General features: G+C 50.6%; 1 protein-coding gene and 1 long non-coding RNA gene across 3 annotated transcripts; one reads left to right on the forward strand and one right to left on the reverse strand.

Annotated features, from left to right (window-relative positions):
• LOC138416208 (uncharacterized) lies at nt 1-728 on the reverse strand. The gene is made up of 2 exons (XR_011247589.1): nt 552-728; nt 1-450 (listed from the first exon to the last, which is right to left on the reverse strand). It is a non-coding gene; the product is annotated as an uncharacterized lncRNA (long non-coding RNA).
• Nucleotides 423-27823, forward strand: KLHL12 (kelch like family member 12). Of its 2 annotated transcripts, XM_069545005.1 has the most exons (12): nt 423-870; nt 2628-2863; nt 5784-5937; nt 6912-7129; nt 11361-11510; nt 12416-12530; nt 24109-24215; nt 24989-25184; nt 25619-25777; nt 26088-26186; nt 26833-27019; nt 27306-27823. In XM_069545005.1, the coding sequence occupies exons 1-12, from the start codon at nt 423-425 to the stop codon at nt 27430-27432; spliced, it is 2196 nt and encodes a 731-aa protein (XP_069401106.1). In that variant the 3' UTR covers nt 27433-27823. The 2 variants fall into 2 exon arrangements, with proteins under 2 accessions (XP_069401106.1, XP_069401105.1); XM_069545004.1 differs by lacking the exons at nt 26833-27019; nt 27306-27823 and having other exon boundaries at nt 26088-26731.
• The last annotated feature ends 122 nt before the right edge of the window (nt 27824-27945 follow it).

Consider the following 27945-nt stretch of genomic DNA (forward strand, 5'->3'; position numbering starts at 1 on the left):
CCCGCTTGGCCATAGTTTTATTGTCCCTGAAGAACCAAAGGCACCACAGTGGAAAACGGCACACTCAAGCACAGCTGGTCTGAACCTTCACAGGAACGGTGTCAAGAAAGCTCACTCCCTTCCCGGGCGCTGAGATAAGTGCGCCAAAACCAGTCAGAAGCAAAGTTTCCAGCAGAACGCTCAGCACCCAGGAGCTGTGAAAGGCAGCAGAAGCGGACAGGGGGCCTGAGGACCCCCGGGACGTCTAAGGCCCTTCGCAGTCTCCCTGGCGGAGTCCCGCCTCCAGGGCCGCACGCCCCTTCCACGTAACTGTCTCGGAGGGCAAGCAGCAGAGAACCGCGCGGCGGTGGCCACAGACGCGACTGTGACGCAGAGAACGCCGAGGTCCGTGGTCGCGGGGCTCCGGGATTCTCATCACAGCGATGGTCGGCCCGAAAAGGCCACTGCGGACTATGGACGGGAGGAAACGGGGCGCCTCGGTGGGTTTCCTCGACGTGAGAGGGCGCCTGAACGCCTGTCAGGTGAAACGCGCCCTGCGGCCAGCTCCCTACCTTGGACACCTGCGCACTCCTCTCGGGTCTCCGCGTCTTGAGGCCCCAGGGTCGGTGGTCGCAGGGAGTCTCGGCCGCGGGCCGCACCAGTGCTGGGGCCCGCGCCCCCTTCGCGCCGCGTCCACCCGCTCCGCCCAGGCCCGCCCGCGGCGCCCGCGGTCACGTGACAGCGGCCTCGCAAGTGACGCGGGCAGGCGCGACGTCATCACGGCGCGCGGCCGCGGGCGCGGCGCCGGAGCCTCCGGGTCCGGGCGGCGGCGCTTGGGCACCTCCCGGGCCGCCCGCTCGCCCCGCGCCCGCCCGGCGGGCCGGAGCGCAGGTGAGTGGCCCGGGGGCGGCAGCCGGTGCCCTCCCCCGCCGCCGTCCCCTCAGGGCGGGCGGGGGCGTCCAGGCGTCGAGCGCCGCGACCTCCGTCAGGAGGCTGTCGGGGAGGGGGGCGCCGCTGCTGTTGTCGCCCGCCGGGAGGCGGCCCCTCCAGCGGGGAGCTCGCGGGGGGCCCCGGACCAGGTGCCCTGGGGCGGAGCGCGGCCGGAGACCCCGGGAGCGGGCAGCCGCACGCTGGGGCCGTGTCTGTCTGACGCGCAGAGCCGGCTCCGACCCGCCGCCCCAGGGTCCTCACCGTATAGCGGCGTGCGTGCGGGCCTTTCTCAGTCTCCAGAGTTGAAACGAAGTTGACTGCAGGAAGGCCTTTCTGGATATCGTCTTACGCCTGGATGAGCCACCTCCTTTCCTGTAGAACGGGTCCTGTGGAGTGGCTGGAGACCGTAAAGAATAGTGCGCTACCCATAAACAGGAGTAGATGAGGATTTAGGGGCTCGTTTTCCCTTTTCGTATAAAATTATGGTTGTGAGTTGTGGATTTTCGAAAAGCATAGTTTGATTTGATTTTCTTGGATCCTTACAGAAAATTTTGGATTCCACATAAGACAGACTCTTAGTCACCTTCCAATTTCGTTCCCCAGAAATTGTCCTTGAAGCAAATAAACAAAAATAAAATAATAACTTAACTGAAGCTTGTCAAAAATCAAGAAATTACTTCTATTAATTTTTTGACGTGTAGCCTGTTACTGAGTTCATTTAATTTATGCATACAGTGAACTTTACAAGTAACTGGCTGTGGCCATAAAATTAGTAGTAGTGTTTTGATACGTTTTCTATCCCAGTAATTCTCTCATAGTATAGAAGAATTACTACAAATACTAATTTGTTAATATTGATGAATGTATACTAATAATTAGAGTAGGTGGACTTTCTATAGAACTTCAGTAGCTTAAGCTTGCATGGTCTCCATTATTCAGTGTAGGTACTGCATCCCCTGGAGAAGGATAATGGCATCCCACTCCAGTATTCTTGCCTGGAGAATCCCCGTGGACAGAGGATCATGGCGGGCTACAGTCCATAAGGTCACAAAGTGTCGGACATGACTGAAGTGACTTAGCATGCAGGCATGCATTGGGTCCTCATTTGAGGTTTCATTTTAAGAACAAATCCAAATATAGTTGGAAGTCATCATAAATAATTAATTGGGTGCTTCTTTAGAAAAAGTTTATTTTCACTGATACTGGCCCTTTTGCTCTAGGTTGAAGGTGCAGTTCCTTTCTTGCATTCTGTTACTGAACGTTTATTATACACTTGCTGGGAGAGAAAAAAAAAGATACATATATATAAAACTGGGTCCCCACCCTCTATAAATATTCAGCTACTTAATTTCCTTTAGGGTATTAAAAATAGTGACATCACACCTTTAAGAAATTGTATCTTCTGATTTTTACCTTGAGAGAGAGCAGCCTTGTGAAGATAGGTGAGAGAGGAATAGTTTCTTTCTCCTTGCAGCAGTGTGTTGATGACAGTTATGTCGGGTGGTTTGGGCACTCCATGACAAGGGGAGTTCAGAGGGAGGAGGGATCCGATTTACTCAGGGGAATTAGTGGCTGGGTTGTGTTGGTAATGCCAGGAAGAGGCGTGTGCTCTACCTGTGGATGTTTGAGTCTGATGGCGCCGCCTCTGTTTGTAAAGCTAACTGAATATATGCAGTGTCCCCAGGCTTTCACACGTGCTCCCTGGCTTTGTTTCTTAGAGAATTCAAGGACCCCTTTCACTCGCTCTCCACGTTGCTTGATGAGAGGCATCATGGCTCCCAAGGACATGATGACAAACACTCACGCTAAATCCATCCTCAACTCCATGAACTCCCTCAGGAAGAGCAACACCCTCTGTGACGTGACGCTGAGGGTGGAGCAGCAGGACTTCCCCGCCCACCGGATCGTGCTGGCTGCCTGCAGCGACTACTTCTGCGCCATGTTCACCAGCGAGGTACGTGGTGGACCGGCTCCTGACAGGTGGAGCCCACACAGGCCACCTCGTGGGCATCTCATTCCGCTGAATGAGACAGTGGAAGTTCTGTACGATTGTGAGTCGCTATAGCCTGGTGTTCAACGGCAGACTCTGGATAACATCTAACTAACATGTGCGTTAGTTTCCTCATCTCAGAATGAGGAATGATGGTAGTACACCATTTCACATGGTGTTGTGGCAGTTACCTGAGGAACTTACATGTGACGTGCTTAGAACAGCGTCCAGCATGTAGCAAACACAGATGTCAGCTATCGGATTTTACTTACCAGTGTTTTAATTTGTTTTCCTGTTCTCTTTCTTCTAAAGTGTAACATTGTGAAGACCAGGGAAGAGGGAGGCGGGAAGGAAAGAGGAGCGAGAGTCCGTCCTCACTCCACTCCCTCCTGCAGTGTGTGAGGAGAAGCAGCCTTCCTCCTCCTCCCAGGGGGCTGTTAGTGCAGTCTCAGGTGGGTGGCGGAGGACTGGTGCCTGGCTGTGTGGGCACACGAAACATCGCCAGAAAGATGCCAACTTGGGAGCACAAGCCCTTAACCAGGGAATTGGGGACAGGCTGGCCTGGCAAAAAAAACATGGTGCTCGCGAAGTGTTAGGGAAAAGACTGCCGTAGTGATTGCCTGGCAAGACACGCAGCGTGTGGAGGAGCTGCTGAGTCATGAGGGGCTCGGAAAGCTGAGCAGAGGAGAGCGCTCCCAGCTTCCAGGATTGCAAGTCTGATTTTTTTATTTTAAATAAATTGTCTCGAGTATGTTGTTTATCTGTGCTTGTACATAAACCTGACATCCTTCGTCATGGTAATCATGTTATAACGAAGGTCACCGGCCTATGGGCCAGATGCTGTGTTAGACGATTGCCTGTCCCACTCACCCCAGGGATGGTTGTTACCATCTCATTTTACAAGTGAAGAAATAAGGTCTCAGATACGAAATGCCATACAGCTTGTAAATGGTAGAGAGGATTTAATCCTAAATTAACTTGGTTTGCCATTCCCTTCTCCAGGAACTTAACTTGACTCTAATTGTGATGTTTCCATCGTAAAGCCAGAGCCGTGTGAGACGCCGAGCCAGTGCTCAGCCACAGGGCTGGCGGGGAGAATGTGGAAGCCTGACCATTTGCAGGTCCTCCTGGGCTGCTGCGAGTGGCATTGTTCTTTATTACTTTTTTATGACTGAGTAATATTCCACTTGTGTGTGTCTGTGTGTGTCCCCCACGTATATACCACATCTTTATTCATCCGCTGATGGACGTGGAGGTTGCTTCCGTTGCTTCCGTGTCTTGGCTGTTCTAAGTAGTGCTGCTCTGAACACTGGAGTGCATGAATGTTTTCAAATTAAAGGTTTCATCTTTTTTGGAAATATGCTCAGGAGCAGTATTTCTGAATCATGTGGGACTCCTATTTGTAGTCTTTTAAGAATCTCCAGACTGGTCTCTATACCCTTGAATTTGTTTTTAACACTAAATGATTTAAACAGGAGGGTCCAGAGACCTGGATTTTAGGTTCAGTTCTCTTAGAAATTCTGTGTGAACCCTAGCGACCATCTCACCTCACTAGGTTGTCTGCAGAACAGAACGATTAAGCTTGCTGGTGTCTTCCTTCTTTCCCAGCTCTAGGTTTCCCCATAAATGCGGCGCCACTGAAGTAGCACCGGCTGGGGCAGGAGGCCTGGCTTCAGTCTGTCTCTTATTATTAATAGTGAAGACCTAGGTTAAGTCACGTTGTTTCTCTGAAGCTCAGACCCTTCGTGTGTTAAATGGCAGTGGCATCAGACCTAATTGCCTTACCAGGCTGCTGTGACCATCAGATGAACTGATAGTAAATGAGAGGCACTCTGAAAAATTGTAAAGCGAGTATTAATGTGAAATACTGCAGTTGCTGTAAGTTCTTAGATAGTAAACTCATTTACGTATTTAAACTATTAGGCTAATGGGAATATAGGTTACTGACTAAGAAACTCCTGACATGAATGTACTTATATATTTCTGTTCATAAAGACTTTACAGTTAGTAAAATGGTTTTCCAAAATAATGTACTGATGACATTTTCTGGTTTCTGGGATTTATTTTATTCTTGGCTTTGTTAGAGAATACTTTTTGATGATTCTGGACTGATGAAGGAATCAAAGTTGATCAAGATGTTTAGTTTCTAACAGACACACACTGGAGTTTTGTAAGTAATCGTAATTTCTAACCTAAGATCTAGTAAAACATTCATAAGGTGACCCGTTTTCAGATGGTTACTGTCCTGTGAAGCTGAAGATTTCCACCCTTAGACAAACCGTTTTCTATGCGTGTCTGGCCTCAACTATACTCATAACCCCAAGGATATAGTCTAGACTAAATGTACCACCAATAATTCAGTAATCCCGAAAGAGAATCAACCCAGTATTTGAGGAAGTATCAGACAATCCAGTTGTCTTCAGTGGTACAGTGGGACACCCTGAAGGTGGCCAGTGCAGCCTCAGGACAGGTGGGACCGTGCTGGCTCATTTTGGAGGGTCTGCAGCCGGAACTCAGCGAAGTTCATGTTTCCTCTGAAAAGCCCATGGACGCTAGTGGCATGCTCATGGAACTTTTGGTTCTATTCCGTGTCTGCATTTGTTTTAATAAGAGAGCAGCATATTAAATTATTCACAAGTAAAATTGATATTCTCAGAAGGTGTCACCTCTGTGTGCTCTTGGGTTGCACATAGCTCCCCCCATTTGAAAAGCTGCAAATATATGCTGTATTTGCTTTGCATAGATCAAAAGAGACGACCTTTTTTTGTTAAAGACGTGTATGCAGTTAATATTGTTAACATCCCTTCAAGGACCCGGATACGAGCCTCTGCCTTAACCTTGTGGAATTGCAACCACTGTGATCTCATGCCCTTTTCACTTTCAGCTCTCAGAGAAGGGGAAGCCGTATGTAGATATTCAGGGTTTAACTGCCTCCACCATGGAAATCCTGCTGGACTTTGTGTACACGGAGACCGTGCACGTGACTGTGGAGAACGTCCAGGAGCTGCTGCCCGCGGCCTGCCTGCTCCAGCTGAAAGGTACAGCTGCGGAGGCGTGCATCCACAGTGGCCCACAGACGTGCCAGGTCGCGGGAGTGAGGGGCACGATGGGCCTCAGGGTTAATGTCCATGGCTGAGAAGCTGAGGCTTCAGTCGCAGAGTAGAAGACCCTCCGGGTGTGCTCTCTGGCTCTTTAGTAAAGAGGGCACGTGCTTTCTGTTTGTGAAAATATGCAGGAGGGGCCAGTAGAGGCCTTTCCTTCCGTCTGTGTGCACAGCCGTCCTGTGGGGGTCATGAGACACAAGTCATTGCCTCCATGGAAGGGAGCTCCCGCAGGTGCCCGGGTGGGTAAGGGGGCTGGGGGCCACTCACATGGGCCCTTTAACCTTCTGAACCATAGAAACTGTCTATTGAACATGTAGGTTGACCCACAAGAGTGAAAGTGTAAGGTTTCCACAGCACTGGAGACGGTTCCCCTTCCAGGTGCCGATCTGCGCTAACCTCCAGATCTGTTTCTGATAGTTTTCAGAACATGACTGGAGGAGTGGGAGGCCTTTGCGTTAGTGCCAGCTCTAAACGAACGTTACACTCAGAGCTTTTCAGTTGGACAGATAGGAGAGTGCCTCCAGCCCCTCCTGTCTGTCCTCCTTATCTTTCAGTAAGTCCTCGTGTGGAGCAGGGATTAGGTGGATTGTGCTCAGTGACACTTGGTTCTGTAGCGTGACGCCCAGGAGTTTTACAGGCATGTCTTTGTGATTGTGGCGGTGTCCATGAACACAGTCCGTCCTGCTGCACTTGTTTCAAGGCTGCAGCACACATTTGTAAAGGCTTTGCTGAAGGCTGCATAGCACGTAAGATGGAAATAGGATTTGGATTCCCAAAGAATGAAATTTCTAAACTGATTCTTAGGCATTGAGCCAGGGTCCCTCTGATCCCACTCGGAGAGGTTGTGACCCAGGGACTGAGGCCTGTCCTGCCAAGTGTCCTCAGGACCCCTGTCTGTGTCTGTCTAGGCGTGAAGCAAGCCTGCTGCGAGTTCTTGGAAAGCCAGCTGGACCCTTCCAACTGCCTGGGCATCCGGGACTTCGCTGAGACTCACAACTGTGTTGACCTGATGCAGGCAGCTGAGGTTTTCAGCCAGAAGCATTTCCCTGAAGTGGTGCAGCATGAAGAGTTCATCCTTCTCAGCCAGGGGGAGGTGGAGAAGCTCATCAAGTGCGATGAGATTCAGGTACCTGCCTGCTTGGCGTCGCCTCCCTTCAGGGCTGGGCCAGAGACCAACAGGAAGGAGGGAGCTGCTGTGCTTCTGCAGCAGGGCTTTCAGCCGGGTGTCCGCATTAGCTGAAAGGCTTGGGCACGTGTCCCTGAAATTATATGCCGAATGGATTTGCATGTTTATGGGAGGGAGTTCACTTCTTCCTCAATGAAATCTGTGATCCCAGTGGTTAAGAGTCACTATTAAACAGCGTGGAATAAGCAGAAATGGGAAGTTAAGTGGATTTTTGTAGACTACGTCTCGTTACCCATTCACTTCTTTTGAAACATGTACTCACAGTGTCTCCCACGCAGCAGCCACGGTCTGGGTGGTGGGGAGCTGAGAGTGAGTAAGCACAGTCTTGTTTGCAGGGGATTCACAGTGTTGTGGAGGCAAACGAAAAGACGCAGGTGCTAACGGTGTCGGGAGAATCACGAGCCTGTTCAGAGTGAGGAAGAAGAAAGAAGAGTCAGCCTCTGGGTCTAGATGAGACGGTAGAGGAAGTGGGTCAGGAGGACGGAACAGAAGGCTGCGGACTGCAAGCAGGAGCACGGAGGTCGGCACCTCTGGGCGTGGCGGGCTCTGCTGGCTGAGCTGGGCAGCAGTGGCGTGCCGCCGGCCTGCGCCCCACGTCCAGGGATGCCGCCCCGCAGGGAGGAGCCTGGGGGCTCGTGTAGGTCTGTAGCTAGGCGGGACCCCGAGTGTGCGCAGTGGGGCCGTCATGTCGCTGAGGCCAGCAGCCATCTTGGCGGCCCAGCTCTGCTGTTGGCTTCTGGAAGCTCCGAGCAGAGGCTCATTCTTGGGGAGGAGTCCCTCTGGGGGCTTTGCTTCCCCAGCTGAAGAGACGGTGACCTTCAGGGAGGATCCATGAGGCTGAGAGTTCCCCCCTCTCTCTCTCACTGTCCTCAGATAACAATGAAAATGACTGTAGATGACTGGACCCCAGACGTTCAGGGCACCTCAGTATAAACGAGAGGTGTCAATACATTGGAAGGAAAGTTTGACTGATCCTCTAAGTGCTAGAAAAGGATGTGTTGCTTAAAGACAGTCTAATATATTTAGTAAGCATATTCAGTAAGCTGATTTATTTTGTTAAAACTAGGATTTTCATGCAGTAGCAAGTCTTCAGTGTATCTCTTAGCAGCGTTCACCCGGCTTTGTGTTGGCACCTCTGCCAGGTGGCTTTTCTGAGGGAACTGGATCAGGGCATGCCCACACCCTTGTTTCTGACTAGGTTCACGTGTGGTTCACGTCTGCCCGAGACGCTGCTTCTGCAAGGGCTTCGGGGCCGAGTGTCTGCGACCTGTTCTCGCCCGTGGGGCACGGGGGGAGCTGGGTCCTCGCACGGGACGCCAAACCGGTGGTAGAGGGAGACCCACAGACATAAGCTTCACTGCGAACACTCATAAAGTTACCAACTCTTGGCTCATTTATCAAGTATTTATTGAGTTCTTCCTGTGTGCCCAGAGCAGTTCTGGGCTGGGGATCTGGTTATGGACAGAATGGACCAAAAGCCTTGTACCCTGGAGTTTCCATTCTCCCGATACCATTCTTGGCATTTTAAAATGTGATTTAATTCTCAGAACCGTCTCTAGTTTTCCGAGATGAGTCATCACCCACACACGGCTCGAGGGGCAGGACTCGGCCACCCTCACCTCCAGACCATTCTTGCAACCACGAGGCCGGGAGCCGGCCGCCTCTTAGTTTGTCTCTGCTTGACCGAATCAGGGAGCCTTCGTTTAAGAACAGTGGAGACTGTGAATACAGCTGGCTGGAGCAGGGAGGGCGGTGAGCTCACCTCTTCAGAAACCAGGACCAACTCTTCTGTACCATCTTCCTCAAGTATCTGGCGAGAATGGCCTTTGCTTTTTTCAGAAAATGACATTTTTTCCTCTTTTGTATGCCAGCCAGAAGCACTAGCCAGATGTCTGACCCTGTTGCTAACTAACACTTCCTCTGGACCATATGAAACAATACCACTCGAAACAACGGAGGCAGTATGTCATGTTGTGTAAAACAACATGGGCTTCAGAGTCAGGCTGGAGTTTGGTTTTGGTGGTGGGGCATGTGTTCCTAGCCACTCATCTTCAGATTCCTCTCCCATAAAATGCAGAAAATAGTTGTACTTAGTACGTAGGGCTGTTCTAATGTCAGCTGATACATAAAAGAATTCTCTGTGAAAATTTATTGCAGAGAAATTTTCTCTGTAGTGAAGCATTAATGTTGGGGGCTTCTCCTCTCAGTTTAGCTGTTTCTCTGCAATGTTTGTTTATTCCGTCTTTAGTAAGATCAAAGATCTCAGCTTATGATGGAAAAACCCCATTTTCAATGGATGTATCTCATTGAAACCTAGAATGTGTCAGAGTCCAGCACTCAGCTGTTCAGAACTCTGAGCCTGTCGTCCTTGCCAAAGCCAAAGTTCATTTGAAAATCACGGCCACTCTTCTGCACCCTCCCCTGCGTCTGGTCCATCGGCAGACTGGGCTCGCTTGACCCCCTGTGAGCTCAGTGTGTGAAGCCTGTCCGCACTGCCATCGTCTCAGCCTCGCCGCCCTCTGCCTGTTGGGCCCAGGGTAGCCCCTGTCTGGGCTCCCAGCACGCAGCCCTTCTAAACCATCCTCTGTGGTCACCAGAGTAACTACGAAACATCGGTGTGGTCCCATCACTTACCTGCTTGGCGCCTTTTCACGGTTTGGAGGAAAGTCCAGTCTTGTGCAGAGTTTGCTCCTCCAGCTTGACCTTTTCCATCGCCTCCCTCGCTCATCCCGCCACACCGGGCTCGGTCGTTTCCCAGGCTGTCCAGTAGAAGGTTCTGTGAAGGTGGAGGGGCCCTGTGTCCGTGCTGGCCGGTTCACTGACCCCAAGCACGGGTGGCCTGGAGCACTTGTGAAGTGCAGCCAGTGGGACTGAGAAGCTGAGTCTGGTTTCCTAGCTGCACTGCGAGGCTTGCAGGATCCCAGTTCCCAGACCAGGGATCGAACCAGGCTCCCAGCAGCTGAAGCACCATCCTAACCATTGGACCGCCAGGGAATTCCTGAAGCGGGATGTTTAGTTTTAGCTTCACTTAAATTAATGTAGATGTCAGCAGCACGTGGGGCTTGTGGCTGCTGTTTTGGACAGTGTGGTTGTAGGGCTTCTCCAGGCGCTTGCTGTCTGCCAAGGCTAACTGCTGCCCCTCCGCCAGGTGGAAACCTACAGCTCTTACAGGAAGGCCTTCCCTGTCCCATCACTCTGCATAAAGAAATCTCAAGTTCAAGTCAGTCTGTCTCCAGCCCCCGGACTTTTCCCATTTGATACATAATAACAAAGTGAGATTGTTTGCTTTTCTGACTTAACAGTTATCTCCCCACTTTAAGAGGAAGGTTCATGTCTGATTTGTCCCTCCAGAGTAGTTCCTGGCACTTAGTAGGTGTTTGGTAAATCCATCAAATGAATGAACGTTCGGAAGCATTTTCTGTCTGTTCAGTTCTTTGGAGAAGCCCCCAGAACGGCTTCTCTATCTGGGCGCTGTCACACTCTGAGAGGATCTCAGGACAGGCGGGCGCCGGGGCCAGGTCCTCGGTGTCAGTCTTGTGAGTCCTGGTGCTCACTGTACCGAGTGCTTGTCCAGGGAAAAGGTTTCATATCCTGCCTGTCACATGTAGCTCAAACCTCAGTTCCCCAAAAGATTAATTATATGTATCATCTCAAATTGCATGGTACCTAGTACAGCATGGTTGCTCAAGTGCTCATTGATGATGCTTTGAAGACTCCGTGTTCCTTGCAGTGTTTTAAGGGAGGTTCCTGCTCACGGGCCTGACTGAGGAGTTGGGGAGCAAGGCTGGACCTCCTTAAACAGCAGCTGTGAATAAACGTATCCTGAGAGCCAGTTTTGAATAGGGCAGCAGGTTCCCCTTTTGCCTACTAACATTTCAGAAATGACCAGAAAAAATTCAGGAATGGAGAAAATTCTGAATTAAAACCTGATTTGTGACGGATGGTCTATTAGGTACCCTCTCTCTTAGATGTTTTTCATCCATTCTGGCTATAACTCTTCTCAAGATCTTCTCTAAGATCTTCTATAAGATCTTCTCAAGATCTTAGCAAGTTGTGTCTGAAACGATTGTTTCCCCAAGAGCCTGGCTGTTTCTGGGAGATGGGAGTTACTCGGGGGAGGGGAATGGAAGATGGCTCCAGAGCGCCCCAACAGCGTGTCCCGCGCCTGCAGGTGGACTCTGAAGAGCCGGTCTTTGAGGCTGTGATCAACTGGGTGAAGCACGCCAAGAAGGAGCGGGAGGGGTCCTTGCCGGACCTGCTGCAGTACGTCCGGATGCCCCTGCTGACCCCCCGCTACATCACAGACGTCATAGACACTGAGGTGAGTCGCCGGGACAGGGGCGTCTCTGCAGCTTCACGTCCTGCACCCAGAACTGGTCCCGCTAGAGGCACAAGCACCCCGGAGCCTGTCCCGGTGCCCGGGACGCGCACAGTGCAGGGTCTGCCGGCGGTCGCCAGGCAAGTCGGGCTCCCAGCAGAAACGAGAGTCTGAGGCTTCATTTAACGTTGCTCTTTGTTGTCTTTTGTTTTGCAAGCCCCTCATTATTTTGCATAGCAGTATTGGATGATAAATTTTGTCCCTTTCTCCGTTTAAAAAAATTATTCCAAAAAAAATTCGTCCATGAGAGGGGATATAGGTAAGCCTATGACTGATTCATGTAAAGCAATTATCCTTCAATTAAAAATAAATTGTAAAAAATGCAAGGCAAAAAAGAGCAAAAAAAAAAAGTTTGTTTCAAATTCCCTTGGAAAAGACACTTTCCTTATCAAGTCTTCATTTTTGGCCTCTGGGAAAGTCAGCTTGAAAGCAGTTTGGTGTGTTTCACACCAACTTGCGTCGTGTCTTGCTTGTTACGAGCTTTCCTTCAGCCTCAGGCCCCTGTGGGGCGTTTCCTGACTTTCTCCACAAGCTGTCGGGACCACCCTGGAGACCACCAGTCTGTAAAGTGTGGGCGAGACTGGCCCAGCCCGGCTCTGAAAGTTCATCACGGACGCCTTTCCGGGCGTTGGCATTCGGGGGTCGCCAGCTGCTCAGTGTCACCTCTCAACCCCGTCTCGTTTGTGCACCTCCTTCCTGTGGTCCATCACGTGCCCTCACCTACCTTTGAACTGTGTGATGTCTGTTCAAAACAAACCTCTTTGAAATCAGTCCCGGAAACCCACGGCCTGACCCCTGCTGGCAGCCCTCCTGAAGGCCCGTGGCTCACTCTCCTCCTGCTCTTCCAGCCTTTCATCCGCTGCAGCCTGCAGTGCAGGGACCTTGTTGACGAAGCCAAGAAGTTCCACCTGAGACCCGAGCTGCGCACCCAGATGCAGGGGCCCCGGACGAGGGCGCGGCTCGGTAAGCTGGCGGCTCGTGTTCGCTGTGTCGTCGTGAGCAAGGCCCACTACCTCCCTGACCTTGCGCTCCTAGAAACCAAGTTCATGTGACTGTTTGGAGGGTAAGATGAGATACAGCGAGGAAAGCACTTTATAAATGTCAAGTGTTAGGCAGTGTAAGTTCCAGGTATACTTCAGCGTTTTGGGGCCTGTGGATTAGAGCTCTCTCAGATGCCGTGTAGTCAGCGAATGGCCTGCTGCCCTGCGCCTCCCTCCTCCATGTGGAGAGGAGGCAAGGAGGAAGCCTTGCGGGTTAGGCAAGGGTCCGGGAGGTCGGAGGCGGTGCCGTGCAGCGGGTGAGGGCCTGGAGCCAAGCCAGACGGGCGGTGCTCACCCCCGATTACCACTCACCGCGGGTGTGAGCTTTGGCAGGAAACTTAACCCCTCTGGGTCCATCCCCGCGTCTGTGAAATGGGTCATCACAGCTCCAGCCTTGCAGGTTGCTGTGAAAGGGAGTGCGTGCCGCCTCTGGAGGCTGTCGCTTCAGTGGACAGGCCTGGGCTCAGGTCCCGGCAGCTGCTGGCCGGCCTGTGGGCCTAGGCAGGGCATCCACTGGCCTAAGCTGACGCCTCTGCCTCTGAAACGAGGATGCCAGCGTCTTCTCACCCTGGTTGCCACCGGGGCCGGATGAGATTGTGCGTGTACGATGCCTGCACTCCACCTGGCGCGGGGTCTGTGCTCACATGTGCTCTCGCCGTCCCGGGAGCCCAAGCGTTTGGCAGCTTATAATTACTCTGTGCATATGAGGCAGTGTTTTGTTGTTATTATTTCCTGATTTTACTCTGACCTGACTGTGGCCTCATGCGTGCTGAGGGGTTAATTGATAATTAAGCCTTTCGTTCATAGATATAAGTAGAGTGACGATTTATCTCATTCTAGTGGCAGAATTAATAGGTCTGTAGAAATTTTAGAAATAAAGAGAAGCAAAAAAGTAAACGAGCCATCTGGAATTCCACCATGCAGAGACACTGCTTCTTGTTGCTTTGTCTGTAAAGGGATCCACTCTGTTAATCCCGGGAGATGACAAAATGCGACTTGTGTCTCAATATATATACAGAGTTTATAGTCAGCATGAGACACGTGGAGAAAATAGAAAATTTTTGAAAAAGATTGAAGGACTGAGTGTGAAAAATCATGAAAATATTAGAAGAAATTATAGGAAAATATTTGTATAACTTCTGGGTGGCCTTTTTTTCTATTTTTATGATAAATACAAATGACATACAATTTATCGTCTTACCACCTTGTATACATTTCAGTTGTTAAATACCGTCACACAGCTCCCATGTCCAGAACCGCTTTTATCTTACAGAACTAACGTTCTGTATCCGTGAGACAGCAACCTCCCTTCCCTCTGTCCCTTTTTAACTAAAACAGGAAAACTTAGAGCCCTTCATGGTCACTTGACTGCCTCAGGTTGATTTTTTTGGGTGTTTTTTTAATGATGGCAAAAGGCAAAGACACGGACTGGTGGACTGGGAGAAAATACACTCAATACATCTGACAACAGGTTAGCATTTCTACTATAAAAAGAACCTGTGCGTAGCGACAAGGAAAAGAGCAGAGACCTCGTGCAGCAGGGCATGGGAAGCAAACAGGTAGCGCCCAGAGCACCTTGTGAGAGGGAGGCTGGGCGCCCGAAAGACGCTGCACCCGCAGGTCTGGACAAGGTGCACACCCTGTGTGTCCCACCTCAGGAGCCTGTCCTGTGGAGACAGTGTACAGCATAGACGTAAGCACAAAAGAGTCCAGACACAGGCATAAGAATGTTCACCACAAATTGCTAATATCGAGAAAAAAAAATGAGTACAACCTGCACGCCAAGTAAAGGGGAATGGCTGGTTGAATTATGGCACAGCTGGAATGTCAGGAAGCTTAAAAGGCGTTGAGTCAGATTCACTGACTTAATTGTGTACTCTGAGTGAGGGGAAAGAAAGACTCTTCTGGGTGTGTATGTTTACCTGAGCACAGAAAAGGGTGTGTATGCAGGATAAACACTAACCCTTTAATAAAGTGAGATTGCAGGGGGATATTAACCACTAAGGCTTTGTTTACATGCCTCTTTGTTACTGCCATACGCTTGTGGTTACACAAAATAACAAGGAGTGTTCTCTGAATACCAGCTGAGCAGTGAGGTGCTGCAAGGAACCTGGCGCTCGGAGACAGGACATTCCACTCGCTTTGGTTCCTGCTCCCAGTTCCGCCACTTGCCCTAGTAACTCGCTGTCTGAACCCGGACGCATCCTTCAGCACCTCTGGATTACCACCAGCTGCACATCCGAGGAGTTAAGTCAGTCACTAGAGTTCTTTCCAACACAGAAGATGTGTTTCTTTTTTGTAGAGCCAAAAGGGCCCCAGCCAGTTCATAATTGTTAAGTGGAGCTACAGTGACACTCTGTGTGAACCAGCAAGCCCAGAGGTGCTTTAGAGTTTGATTCCTGCCTTTGTTTGAACAGGCAGCAGAAAAGCTCTGTGGCTCAAAGAACTGGCTAGTGGTCCTGCCCTGGAGGGTTAAGAATGTGATCCTGCATGCCCACATGGTACTGAGGTCCTTTTTGCAGAAGTTCTCAGTTCAGTCAGTCGTGTCCGAGTCTTTGTGACCCCATGAATCGCAGCACGCCAGGCTCCCTGTCCATCACCAACTCCCGGAGTTCACTCAGACTCACGTCCATCGAGGCAGTGATGCCATCCAGCCACCTCATCCTCTGTCGTCCCCTTTTCCTCCCACCCCCAATCCCTCCCAACATCAGAGTCTTTTCCAATGAGTAAACTCTTCGCATGAGGTGGCTAAAGTACTGGAGTTTCAGCTTTAGCATCAGTCCTTCCAAAGAAATCCCAGGGCTGATCTCCTTCAGAATGGACTGGTTGGATCTCCTTGCAGTCCAAGGGACCCTCAAGAGTCTTCTCCAACACCACAGTTCAGAAGCATCAATTCTTCGGTGCTCAGCCTTCTTCACAGTCCAACTCTCACATCCATACATGACCACAGGAAAAACCATAGCCTTGACTAGACAGACCGTAGTCGGCAAAGTAATGTCTCTGCTTTTCAATATGCTATCTAGATTGGTCATAACTTTTCTTCCAAGAAGTAAGCATCTTTTAATTTCATGGCTGCAATCACCATCTGCAGTGATTTTGGAGCCCCCCAAAATAAAGTCTGACACTGTTTCCACTGTTTCCCTATCTATTTCCCATGGAGTGATGGGACCAGAGGCCATGATCTTCGTTTTCTGAATGTGGAGCTTTAAGCCAACTTTTTCACTCTCCTCTTTCACTTTCATCAAGAGGCTTTTTAGCTCCTCTTCACTTTCTGCCATAAGGGTGTGTAAGAAACGCCACGGGAAGAAGGAGCCACCCCTATGGACCGTTGATCAGGGCCTTTTATTGGGCGGTCGCTCTCGGGCAGAACTCCCGGGGGCAGGTAAGCAAGGAAGCGAGGGGGGTCTGTGAAGCAAAGGGAGTCTGCGGCGTAAAGGGAGTCTGCGGAGTCTGCGAGGTGTGAGGGGTGCGGAGGGGTTTTATAGCCCTGGCCTGGGCTCCCATATAAGGAAGAAAACTCGGGCTCAGCGGTGATTGGTGTCCAAGGGCTCCATGTCGGCTCCTGATTGGACGGCGAGGGCTCCGTGTCGGCTCCTGATTGGTCGGCTTGGTTGCCGGCCCGTCTCCGGGGTGTGTCTGCAGCGCCCTCTGCCGGGGCATGCCTCAACACGCCTGACCTTTCCCTGACCTTTCATCCTGACCTTGCCCTGACCTTTCAGGGTGGTGTCATCTGCATATCTGAGGTTATTGATATTTCTCCCGGCAATCTTGATTCCGGCTTGTGCTTCTTCCAGTCCAGCATTTCTCATGATGTACTCTGCATAGAAGTTAAATAAGCAGGGTGACAATATACAGCCTTGATGTACTCTTTTTCCTATTTGGAACCAGTTTGTTGTTCCATGTCCAGTTCTAACTGTTGCTTCCTGACCTGCATACAGATTTCTTAAGAGGCAAGTCAGGTGGTCTAGCATTCCCATCTCTTTCAGAATTTTCCACAGTTTATTGTGATCCACACAGTCAAAGACTTTGGCATAGTCAATAAAGCAGAAATAGATGTTTTTCTGGAACTTTCTCGCTTTTTTGATGATCCAGCAGATGTTGGCAATTTGATCTCTGATTCCTCTGCCTTTTCTAAAACCAGCTTGAACATCTGGAAGCTCATGGTTCACGTATTGCTGAAGCCTGGCTTACAGAATTTTGAGCATTACTTTAGTAGCATGTGAGATGAGTGCAATTGTGCAGTAGTTTGAGCATTCTTTGGCATTGCCTTTCTTTGGGATTGGAATGAAAACTGACCTTTTCCAGTCCTGTGGCCACTGCTGAGTTTTCCAAATGTGCTGGCATATTGAGCACAGCACTTTCACAGCATCATCTTTCAGGATTTGAAATAGCTCTACCGGAATTCCATCACCTCCACTAGCTTTGTTCGTAGTGATGCTTCCTAAGGCCCACTTGACTTCACTTTCCAGGATGTCTGGCTCTAGATGAGTGATCACACCATCGTGATTATCCGGGTCGTAAAGATCCTTTTTGTACAGTTCTTCTGTGTATTCTTGCCATCTCTTCTTAATATCTTCTGCTTCTGTTAGGCCCATACCATTTCTGTCCTTTATCGGGCCCATCTTTGCATGAAATGTTCCCTTGGTTTCTCTAATTTTCTTGACGAGATCTCTAGTCTTTCCCATTCTGTTCTTTTCCTCTATTTCTTTGCACTGATCGCTGAAGAAGGCTTTCTTATCTCTTCTTGCTATTCTTTGGAACTCTGCATTCAGATGCTTATATCTTTCCTTTTCTCCTTTGCTTTTCGCCTCTCTTCTTTTCACAGCTATTTGTAAGGCCTCCCCAGACAGCCATTTTGCTTTTTTGCATTTCTTTTCCCCTGGGGATGGTCTTGATCCCTGTCTCCTGTACAATGTCACGAACCTCATTCCATAGGTCATCAGGCACTCTATCAGATCTAGGCCCTTAAATCTATTTCTCACTTCCACTGTATAATCATAAGGGATTTGATTTAGGTCATACCTGAAAGGTCTAGCGCTTTTCCCTTCTTTCTTTATTTAAGTCTGAATTTGGTAATAAGGAGTTCACGATCTGAGCCACAGTCAGCTCCTGGTCTTGTTTTTGTTGACTGTATAGAGCTTCTCCATCTTTTGCTGCAGAGAATATAATCAATCTGATTTTGGTGTTGACCATCTGGTGATGTCCATGTGTAGAGTCTTTTCTTGTGTTGTTGGAAGAGGGTGTTTGCTATGACCAGTGCATTTTCTTGGCAAAACTCTATTAGCCTTTGCCCTGCTTCATTCCTCATTCCAAGGCCAAATTTGCCTGTTACTCCAGGTGTTTCTTGACTTCCTACTTTTGCATTCCAATCCCCTAAATGAAAAGGACATCTTTTTTGGGGTGTTAGTTCTAAAAGGTCTTGTAGGTCTTCATAGAACCGTTCAACTTCAGCTTCTTCAGCATTACTGGTTGGGGCATAGACTTGGATTACTGTGATATTGAATGGTTTGCCTTGGAAACGAACAGAGATCATTCTGTCGTTTTTGAGACTGCATCCAAGTACTGCATTTTGCACTCTTCTGTTGACCATGATGGCTACTCCATTTCTTCTAAGGGATTCCTGCCCACAGTAGTAGATATAATGGTCGTCTGAGGTAAATTCACCCATTCCAGTCCATTTTAGTTCGCTGATTCCTAGAATGTCGACGTTCACTCTTGCCGTCTCCTGTTTGACCACTTCCAATTTGCCTTGATTCATGGACCTGACATTCCAGGTTCCCATGCAATGTTGCTCTTTACAGCATCGGACCGTGCTACTATCACCAGTCACATCCACAGCTGGGTATTGTTTTCGCTTTGGCTCCATCCCTTCATTCTTTCTGGAGTTATTTCTCCACTGACCTCCAGTAGCATATTGGGCACCTACTGACCTGGGGAGTTCCTCTTTCAGTATCCTACCATTTTGCCTTTTCCTACTGTTCATGGGGTTCTCAAGGCAAGAATACTGAAGTGGTTTGCCATTCCTTTCTCCAGTGGACCACATTCTGTCAGACCTCTCCACCATGACCCTCCCATCTTGGGTTGCCCCACAGGCATGGCTTGGTTTCGTTGAGCTAGACAAGGCTGTGGTCCTAGAGTGATTAGACTGACTAGATTTCTGTGAGTATGGTTTCAGTGTGTCTGCCCTCTGATGCCCTCTTGCAACACCTACCCTCTTACTTGGGTTTCTCTTACCTTGGGTGTGGGGTATCTCTTCACGGCTGCTCCAGCGAAGCACATCTGCTGCTCCTTACCTTGGACGAGGGGTGTCTCCTCACCGCCGCCCTTCCTGACCTTCACCGTCGGATGGCTCCTCTAGGCCCTCCTGGGCCCCAACTAGGCTCTTAATTAGGCATCTCTGTGTTTCCGCTTTAGAATGAGCCGTGCCGGCCCCCCTGCGCTCTGCCGTCCTCTTCAGGGAGGCAGCTGAGCCAGTTACCAGGACGGTGGCTCTTCTGCACACAGCACAGGACAGTGAAATGCACAGGAGTGAGCCTAGCGTGCCACACCCTACACGTGGGGGGCTTTTGTTTTCCTTACTAACCTTGCCCGCTGCTCTCACCAAAAATGTAATGGAAACTGCAGCTCCTGCCTGCTCACCGGCTCCTTTCCTGTCCTGGTGCAAACGCAGGGCCCGAGCGCGTTCTTGGCGGTCCTGCCGCCCGTCTGCTCTTTCCGACAGCAACATACCCCAGGGCAGGGACAGTCCCAGGAAAAGAGCGGTGACCAGGCCCTGCCAGGAGGCCTCGGTGTCCGCAGTGTGCCTGCACACACAGTTGTCGCCAGCGCTTTTAGACACGTTTTCCTCCTCGTAAACACGGAGGTCCAGCTTGACAGGCCCCCATTGATTGGCGGAGAACGAACAGGCTTCCTTCTGCTTAGCTGTTTCCCTGATTCTTCTTCACAGTAGGCAGACTGCTGGAACAGTGGTCCCCGCTCAGGGTCCAAAGATAGTGAGACCCTTGGAATTGTTCTGAGGAAGACTTCCAGGCACAAAGCAATAGAAGAAATTTAAAAGTCAATGTTTTTGATCAAATAAAAATCAGGTACAATGTTGTAAGGTCAGTTAGGAAAATAAATTCACTACAGCCACAGCAAAGGGTTAAAGTTCTTTGTAAAGAACTAAACAAAAAAATGCGCATAAGACAAAAACACTAGAGACTTGAGTGTATGGTTCACAGCCAGGGAGTCCTGGTAAATATAAGGGGACAGGTTCAGCCTGCTGCTGCTGCAAAGTCACTTCAGTCGTGTCCAACTCTGTGTGACCCCATAGATGGCAGCCCACCAGGCCCCCCGTCCCTGGGATTCTCCAGGCAAGAACACTGGAGTGGGCTGCCATTTCCTTCTCCAAATAAAGTCTTAATAGTGATAAATAATACAATAAATACAATTTCTTGCCTACCAAAGTATCAGAGTAAAAACGTGCAGTGCTACAGAAAGTAGAAGGGGCGGCACCCTTGCAGTGTTGGTGGGAGTGTAATTTGCTTCACCCTCAGAATCTTATAGATCAAAAGAGTCTTTAAGGTTCATGTTCTTCGCTAGACACTGCTCTCATTTCCGTGTTAAAGAAACAGGGAAACGTCCCATATTCACGGATGTTTATCACAGGATTATATGTGATTACTTATAATCCAATTACCAGCTCCTGAAATGCCTAACATATTAGAATCATAAAGGATTTTGTTAATATCTTGAGAAAATGGAATGGAAACAGGATGAACTATGATATGGCCCCGCTTCTGCTGTATAGATACTTAGAGACAGAACTGGAGGGAGATGATCTTATGTTCTTGTGTCTTTGTGGAATTACAGATAGAGTTTTTCATAATGCTTTTATTTTCAAGCTTTTTAACAGTGAAAATGTATTTTATATATTATATGTTTTATAATCACAAGACATAAAATTTTTATATCTTTTTAACCAAAGGGAGGGTTATATGCAAGTAAGGATGACAGTCATACCTGCTCTTGAGTTGTTTTTTAAACTTTTTAAAAGGAAATCATCTTTGTAATAGGAAAAGCTACACAGGCTAAACAGACATCAGTATTGCCTAAAATTATGTTTTCAGTGTTAAAACACTGGCCACCTTATCCTCAGCAAAAGCTCTGTTGGCGCTGACATGAGCTCTACTGCAGTGGGAAGTGAATCACTTCACTCACTTGGCAGACGGGCTTCAGCACAGGGGCTCCTTCAGGGATGGTAATGGGTAACACATGAACCATGAACCTCCAGATGTTCCAGCTGGTTTTAGAAAAGGCAGAGGAACCAGAGATCAAGTTGCCAACATCCGCTGGATCATCGAAAAAGCAAGAGAGTTCCAGAAAAACATCTATTTCTGCTTTATTGACTATGCCAAAGCCTTTGACTGTGTGGATCACAATAAACTGTGGAAAATTCTGAAAGAGATGGGAATAACAGACCACCTGACCTGCCTCTTGAGAAATCTGTATGCAGGTCAGGAAGCAACAGTTAGAACTGGACATGGAACAACAGACTGGTTCCAAATAGGAAAAGGAGTACATCAAGGCTGTATATTGTCACCCTGCTTATTTAACTTATATGAAGAATACATCATGAGAAACGCTGGGCTGGAAGAAGCACAAGCTGGAATCAAGATTGCCGGGAGAAATATCAATAACCTCAGATATGCAGATGACACCACCCTTATGGCAGAAAGTGAAGAGGAGCTAAAAAGCCTCTTGATGAAAGTGAAAGAGGGGAGTGAAAAAGTTGGCTTAAAGCTCCACATTCAGAAAACGAAGATCATGGCATCCGGTCCCATCACTCCATGGGAAATAGATGAGGAAACAGTGAAAACAGTGTCGGACTTTATTTTGGGGGGCTCCAAAATCACTGCAGATGGTGATTGCAGCCATGAAATTACAAGACGCTTACTCCTTGGAAGAAAAGTTCTGACCAACCTAGACAGCATATTGAAAAGCAGAGACATTACTTTGCCAACTAAGGTCTGTCTAGTCAAAGCTATGGTTTTTCCTATGGTCATGTATGGATGTGAGAGTTGGACTGTGAAGAAAGCTGAGTGCTGAAGAATTGATGCTTTTGAACTGTGGTGTTGGAGAAGACTCTTGAGGGTCCCTTGGACTGCAAGGAGATCCAACCAGTCCATTCTGAAGGAGATCAGTCCTGGGATTTCTTTGGAGGGAATGATGCTAAAGCTGAAACTCCAGTACTTTGGCCACCTCATGCGAAGAGTTTACTCGTTGGAAAAGACTCTGATGCTGGGAGGGATTGGGGGTGGGAGGACAAGGGGACGACCGAGGATGAGATGGCTGGATGGCATCACCGACTTGATGGACCTGAGTCTGAGTGAACCCCGGGAGCTGGTGATGGACAGGGAGGCCTGGCATGCTGCGATTCATGGGGTCGCAGAGTCAAACACGACTGAGCCACTGAACTGAACTGAATGGGCAGAGGGGCTCGGGGGCCGGTGGTCTTGGCGCCTGGGCGCTCAGAGCCCTGAGCTGCTGAGCAACCCCCACGCTCGCCCTGTCTGCACTCCTCTGTGACCCGGGGCCAGCCGGAGCCTGCATTGAAGCCTTCCTGCCAGCCGGCTGGCCCTCTGGGTGTGCTTGGCTCAGTGGAGTTTGCTTTACTGTGCGAAGCATAGGAAACCCCCTCAGTTGTGAGTGTCTTCGCTCAGTTGCCCCTCCGGGGTCATCATGGCCCCCCCATCCGTGCGCTCGTCAGAGGGAGAGAAGAGCTGGGGGAAGAAGTGGGTAAATGGGAGAAAGGGCTGCCAAGGAAGACCCTGGCTCCCCAGCTCGGAGGAGCTTAAACAGTAGGGTCTTGCAAAAGGACCCTGTGTTCAGATGCTTTGTTTGCAGAAAGGAAGTGACTGCTCACCTTGAAGTAGGGTCCACCTACTTTACTTGGCAAGTACACAGAGAGGTGCCCTCTCATAAGAGGGTAAAATCCGTGGCTTATGTGTGGGTTATTAAGGGAAATAGCAAACATATATAAGAGCAGGATAATCAAAGGATTCCCCCATACCCGTCACCCAGTTTCAACAACTACTGACTCGTAGCCTATCTATTTTGAAGCAAATCCCAGACAGGATAAAATTCCATCCATATTATGCTTTTGTGTGTGTCTCTGAAAAATGACACATACAACCAATTATTTACTTTCATCAGATGTAAGTACACGTTCACATTTCCGCAGTTTTCCCATAATTTATTTTTCTTTGTTTTTGAATGCTTCAGCTGCTCCAGCCGGCATCCAGACAAGGCTCACGTGTTGCGCTGGGCTCATAGCTCTCCTAACTCTCTGTAAAATCCACAGGCTTTTCACTCCTGCTTTGGTTTTCCTCTGCAGTTTATCTGTTGAGTCTCCCACGAGCTAGATTTTATTGACTACATCCCAGTAGTCTCATTTAACACGTTTTCTGTCCCCCGTGTCTCCTGTAAACTGGTAGTTAAACTAGATTTGATCAGTCTTGATAAAATTTAAGATTCAGCTTCAGTTTTGTGGCACAGGCTCTCCACAGGCGATGGTGGCGTGCTTCGTGCTGAGCGGTTTTTGCTGTTCCCCTGCCGGTCGTGGCAGCCGTGACTTCACTGGGGGCTTGTCTGTATTTCCTGTCAGTTTAGAGGTACTCCATTTGGTCTTTCCAGTCCAGGTCAGCTAAATGCCCTCCTGACTGTCCTGAAATGCCCCAGCTAACTTCTCTACAGTAGAGCAGCTACACAGGGGATTTTCTCAAAAGAAATATCATGGGAATATTATCCAGAGAAGTCCCTAGGGAAAAGGGGAAGACACAAAAGCTATCAAAATGCCTCGTTTGGTAAGATAGTAGAGAAAAAGACTCCCTTTAAAAGTCTAGCCTTATGGTCGGTTACCTGGCAGTTTTGATGAATTAACAGGACACGTGGTCATGGAGTTGGCTAATTTGGAAAAATAAAAGTCATGGAAAAGATTTTTAAATTTATTATTTGGTTCCTAAGCCACATCTCAAATTTTGGGAGCCAAGGTTAGGAGAAAATTCTTTGCCATCACAAAAAACTCCCGTTTTGAGTTTTTTACAGGGTGAGAAAGGCAGGGAGCTCCTCCAGCCTACCCTTAGAGCCTGTTGTGAACTCAGCTGGAATCGTATAGATGGGCTGATGCGGTGTAGAGTGTGTTCAAGCTTCTCCCATGGACAGAGGAGCCTCACGGGCTACAGTCACAGGGTCACAAAGAATCCAACACAAGCGAGCACACACAGGGCGTGTTCAGGCGTGCCCTCCAGAGTTTTAATGTTGTCTAGAAATTCACGTTTCAGAGATTCAGGCTCTCAGGGAGGAGCAGTTTGCTGCTGGGCAGCCTCGTGGAGGACCTCCTGTCTCGGGTGGCTCCTCCGGGCCACGCGGGACAAGGCGCCTGGGTGCTGTCTGCGCTGCTCCGCCCCCGAGGCAGTCAGCCAGCAGCCACGGGAAAGCGGCCCCTCCTCGCTTGTCCTCAGGGGCCAACGAGGTGCTTCTGGTGGTCGGGGGCTTCGGGAGCCAGCAGTCTCCCATCGACGCCGTGGAGAAGTTCGACCCCAAGACGCAGGAGTGGAGCTTTTTGCCAGTAAGTTGTGGTGGAACCAGGCCCGGGGAAAGAGCTTAAATGTCCGCAGTCCCTGACTCCGGGTGGTAACTAACCCAGCCCTCAGAGTGGAAAGGCCTGGTCACAGCAGCAGAGTTCCTGACAATAGTCAGTTACAGTAGTTGGTTGTTGACTAACTCGGCTTCAGGAGGACTCACGGCCCTGTGTGCAGTTACACTCAGCTGGCCACCACCATGCCCACGCCTTCCGGCCTCCCGAGCGGTTCACAGGGTGCCCGCTCCTGCCCTGTTAGCCTGAGCACGGTGCTCAGCTGTGCTGGACTGAGCTGGTGTCCGTGGGACCCAGGGTCTGTGTCTCCTTGGGGGTTTCTGCTTCAGTGCAGTAACTGTGAGAACCATGGGGATCTTTGGGTCATTTCTCATGGCCTTTCAGGTCATTGGGTCCTGGCCCTTAGAGAGCAGTGCACTAGTCTCTTCCTGCTTCACGGAAGGATGTTGGTCTTTAGCGCAGTGCTTATGGAATGGGAAGGAATCAGATACTGGATAAGGGAAGGATGGTAGATCCTCTGGAATCCTTAGAGACAGACGCACAGAAGACACTCATCAGTAAGAGCATCACTGAGCAAGAGGCGTTTGTCCAGTGGACAGGCAGCAGATAAACCTCTGCTCAGAGGGCTTCACGGCCACAGGCAAAGCAACAAGGTGCGGAGGGAAACCCAGGAAGGACCACAAAGGTGAGGCCTGAGACTTGTCTGGCTAAAGTGGCAAAGGCGCCTCTTCTCCCCTGAATCCCAGAGCATTACTCGGAAGAGACGCTATGTGGCCTCGGTGTCCCTTCACGACCGGATCTACGTGATTGGTGGCTATGACGGCCGCTCCCGCCTCAGCTCCGTGGAGTGTCTGGACTACACGGCAGACGAGGACGGGGTCTGGTATTCTGTGGCTCCGATGAACGTCCGGCGGGGCCTGGCTGGAGCCACCACCCTGGGAGGTAGGCTGCTGCACAGGGCGGCGCGTGCATCTCGGGGTGGCTGGATCGGGGTTCACACCTCCATGAAATGTGGAGGCAGCCGGCGGGGTCAGTCACACCTTTCTGGTTTCGGAAACACTCCCAGGCGTCTCAGTGCTGACACTGGAGTTGGTAACTCAGGCTCCAGTGTGCTGAGGGGGCAGCTGGCGCTAGTGGTAGTTTTGCAAACTCGCATCTAGGGAATGTTTCTGAAGATTCCATCTTACCCTGTTCTTCTCACTTGTCTTGACTGTGCTGTCCTCTTTAAGAAAGACTTGATTTATCCCTTAAAAAAAAAAAACCAAACAGTTGTTTCTGGCTCCAGGCATTTGGAAGAGTTGTGGGAGATTTGTAGACAAGGAGTCGTTACAAACCTCTCACTCTCTAACGGTCTGTGGCTCCTTCATTCTGAGCAGATATGATCTATGTCTCTGGGGGCTTCGATGGAAGCAGGCGCCACACCAGTATGGAGCGCTATGACCCGAACATCGACCAGTGGAGCATGCTGGGCGACATGCAGACGGCCCGGGAAGGTGCCGGCCTCGTGGTGGCCAGCGGGGTGATCTACTGTCTAGGTGTGCGGGGTCTGGGACGGGGTGGGGGCGGGATGACTAAGGGCAGCGGCCTCGGCGCAGGATCCCTTTCACTGGAATTGGTTCATAGACTTCCTCCCCCTAAAACCCTGGTCTGTCCCAGTATAGTTTCCACTCACTGGGATTCTCCTTTTCGTGAGAGCAGAAGATAGGTTGCTCTTAGGTTTCTCTCTGGAGCCCTTGAAGAGGGCTGGGACGAAGAGCCTCAGTCGGGGCACTTGAGGAAGGCAGGCCAGGAGTGGGCGTCCGCACCGACCATTCTTTCTGGAATGGTTCCCGCTCTGTCTTTCAGGAGGATATGACGGCTTGAATATCTTAAACTCAGTTGAGAAGTATGACCCCCATACAGGACACTGGACTAATGTCACACCGATGGCCACCAAGCGCTCTGGTAAGACCGGGCAGGCCCCAGGGGCCGGAGGCGGAGCTGTCAGAGCTGCCTGGGCAGTGGGGCTGCAGGCCTGTCATCACTGGCAACCTGGGAAACATGGGTCAGGGCCGTTGTCCTCGGTGTCTGTGCTCCCTAAATACAGCGGCATTGGAGACAGCCCAGACTCTCCCTGGGTTAGGGTGAGAGCAGAGCCTCCTTGCCTTGTCTTTTTGTACCTGAGTCCCTCCCTCCATCCTGGCCTCCAGCCCAGCTCTGTGCAGTGGCGTGGGCTGCCTGAGGGAGCACGTGCAGGAGTCGGGCAGGGAGGGGTCTTTCTGAGCCCTCAGGCTGGCGTGGAGGAACAGAGAGCCCTGCCTCCGGGTACCAGATGCTCCAGACCCATCACGACCCCTCTCTCTTTCCCTCTTTTTTCCACTCCCTTCTCTCATGACAAGGGTTGGGCTCCGAGTTAATGAAAGTGAGATGACGGCCAGGCGAAGAGGGCTGCAGGTGTGTGGCCTGTGCTGGACTAGATCCTCCAGGCTGTCTGGCCCTGGCCCATCCCTCGGCCACTCTGGGGCTCACCCAGCCGCCTGTCAGTGTTTTGTTTCTAGGGTTCAGATCCTCAGCCCAGCAGCCGTCATCTGTTGTGCCCTTTCCTCCCCAGGTGCAGGGGTAGCGCTGCTGAATGACCATATTTATGTGGTGGGGGGATTCGATGGTACAGCCCACCTTTCTTCTGTGGAAGCCTACAACATTCGCACCGACTCCTGGACAACGGTCACGAGCATGACCACCCCGCGGTGCTACGTCGGGGCCACGGTGCTTCGGGGGAGACTTTATGCAATTGCAGGGTGAGGGGTAAATCTGGGATCCAGGGCCGTGTGAGCTGATCCACGTGTGTGGTGGAGACAGGGTTTGGTTCTGCAGAGAGGGCTCCATGGCAATCTTAATGGGGGGCCTTGTAGGGAGGGGGGGCCTTGTAGGGAGAGGTGGGGCGGAGCCTATTGAGACAGGCTGTGGGCGGGGCCTTGTGGGGAGGGGGCGGGGCGGAGCCTATTGAGACAGGCCCTGGGCGAGGCCGGGGCGGGGCCGGTGGAGGTGCGCCTTTCTCTATCCCTGCTGGCCCTTCTCCCTCAGCTACGACGGGAACTCCCTGCTGAGCAGCATTGAGTGCTACGACCCCATCATTGACAGCTGGGAGGTCGTGACCTCCATGGGAACTCAGCGCTGCGACGCCGGCGTGTGTGTTCTCCGAGAGAAATGACTGGGCGAAGAGACAGTTTGCAGAGAACCAAGGGTCCTTTCCAGAATGTCTGTTCTCAGTGTGGGGAGGGGATGACAGGCTCAGTGCCGCGGCTCTCACTGAGCTTATTTGACACGCCCTGGCGTTGGGGGTGTCCCCGAGGGCGGAGGCCGCAGGCACTCGAGGGCGGAGGCCGCACCCTGCATGGGTGTGATCGGCCAGACCCTTTTCCTGGCCGCGGGGGCACTTGGTCCTCGCCTTTAACCTCGTGTGCGCTCCAGAGAATATACCTTGTGCCTCGTGTGCTGTGGACGATTAAGGTGAACATGGACTCCAGGGTGTGGGCAGGGTTGGAAGGGTACCAACTCTCTTGGTTTTCCAAGAATAAATCTCTTTCCTAGTCTACAGGTAACAGGGGCAACAGAGTTCTGTTTTGGAGGAAAACGAGGGAAGAGCCCTGTCAAAAGCTCGGGGGCCTCGGGAGTGGGGAACTGGGTGTCCAGTGCAGGACGGGACCTGGATGCGGTGGGGTGT

The sequence above is a fragment of the Ovis canadensis genome, chromosome 12 (genome assembly GCF_042477335.2).
Source record: "Ovis canadensis isolate MfBH-ARS-UI-01 breed Bighorn chromosome 12, ARS-UI_OviCan_v2, whole genome shotgun sequence".
Taxonomy (NCBI): domain Eukaryota; kingdom Metazoa; phylum Chordata; class Mammalia; order Artiodactyla; family Bovidae; genus Ovis; species Ovis canadensis.